The 700-nt window shown below is 36.0% G+C and overlaps 1 protein-coding gene across 1 annotated transcript in view; it reads right to left on the minus strand.

Annotated features, from left to right (window-relative positions):
- Positions 1–211: 211 nt before the first annotated feature.
- The window catches only part of LOC106000343 (interferon-induced very large GTPase 1-like), a 14,573-nt gene continuing 14,084 nt past the window's right edge, over positions 212–700 (minus strand). The window contains exon 3 of the mRNA XM_013035595.1: positions 212–554. Within this exon, the coding sequence (XP_012891049.1) occupies positions 212–554 (343 nt within the window). The remainder of the gene's footprint in view (positions 555–700) is intronic.

The following is a 700-nucleotide window of genomic DNA, read 5'->3' on the forward strand; positions in this document are numbered from 1 at the left end:
TGTAACTTCCATATATGAAACATGCACACTAAAAGGAATGTAAACAGAGAGAAATGAAATTCTTTTAGAGAAACTATTCAAATTTTAATGTTGCATTTTAATAAGGAAAACATTGAAGGTTGTTACTGTGAAGAGGTTGTGATTTAGGACAATTTAGGCCCTGTAACTTTTAGTTTTTAAAGATATGCTTCTTTGTGGTAAGAAAATAGTGCTATTTTTTCAAGTCATTAAGCACATCCTGCTTTGTGATTTGTAACCATGTATTAGGGATTTCACCTTTGCCTTTAAATTTATACTTGTACTTTTCTTCTAGATTTGATCTGAAGTGTGATATAAACCACTTCCAGTATGGCTGTGTGGATAAATCTGCAGTGATGCTCCAAGTGGCAAAATCTCCTCCTGCCTGTCTATAGTTTTTAAATAGGAATTTCCGGTCATCATCCAAAATCATGTAATCATCACTGGCTACTGAAGTAGAACAGGAATCTATGACAAAGTTGTCTGTTTTATACCAACTCCATCCATTGACAGCCTGAGGACGATGGAAAGGAACACTGTGGTCACCGTCATGATTAGGAATTGTGTTAGTACAAATTGCTCTGCATATGGGACATTGTTTCCAGCAGCCACAGAGATGTTCAGAGAGAATTTCCTCAATTTTAGGAACCATCTCATGTATAGGCAGACCTGACAATTTCTC

The sequence above is a fragment of the Dipodomys ordii genome, unplaced genomic scaffold (assembly GCF_000151885.1).
Source record: "Dipodomys ordii isolate 6190 unplaced genomic scaffold, Dord_2.0 Scaffold216, whole genome shotgun sequence".
NCBI classification, from domain to species: Eukaryota; Metazoa; Chordata; class Mammalia; order Rodentia; family Heteromyidae; genus Dipodomys; species Dipodomys ordii.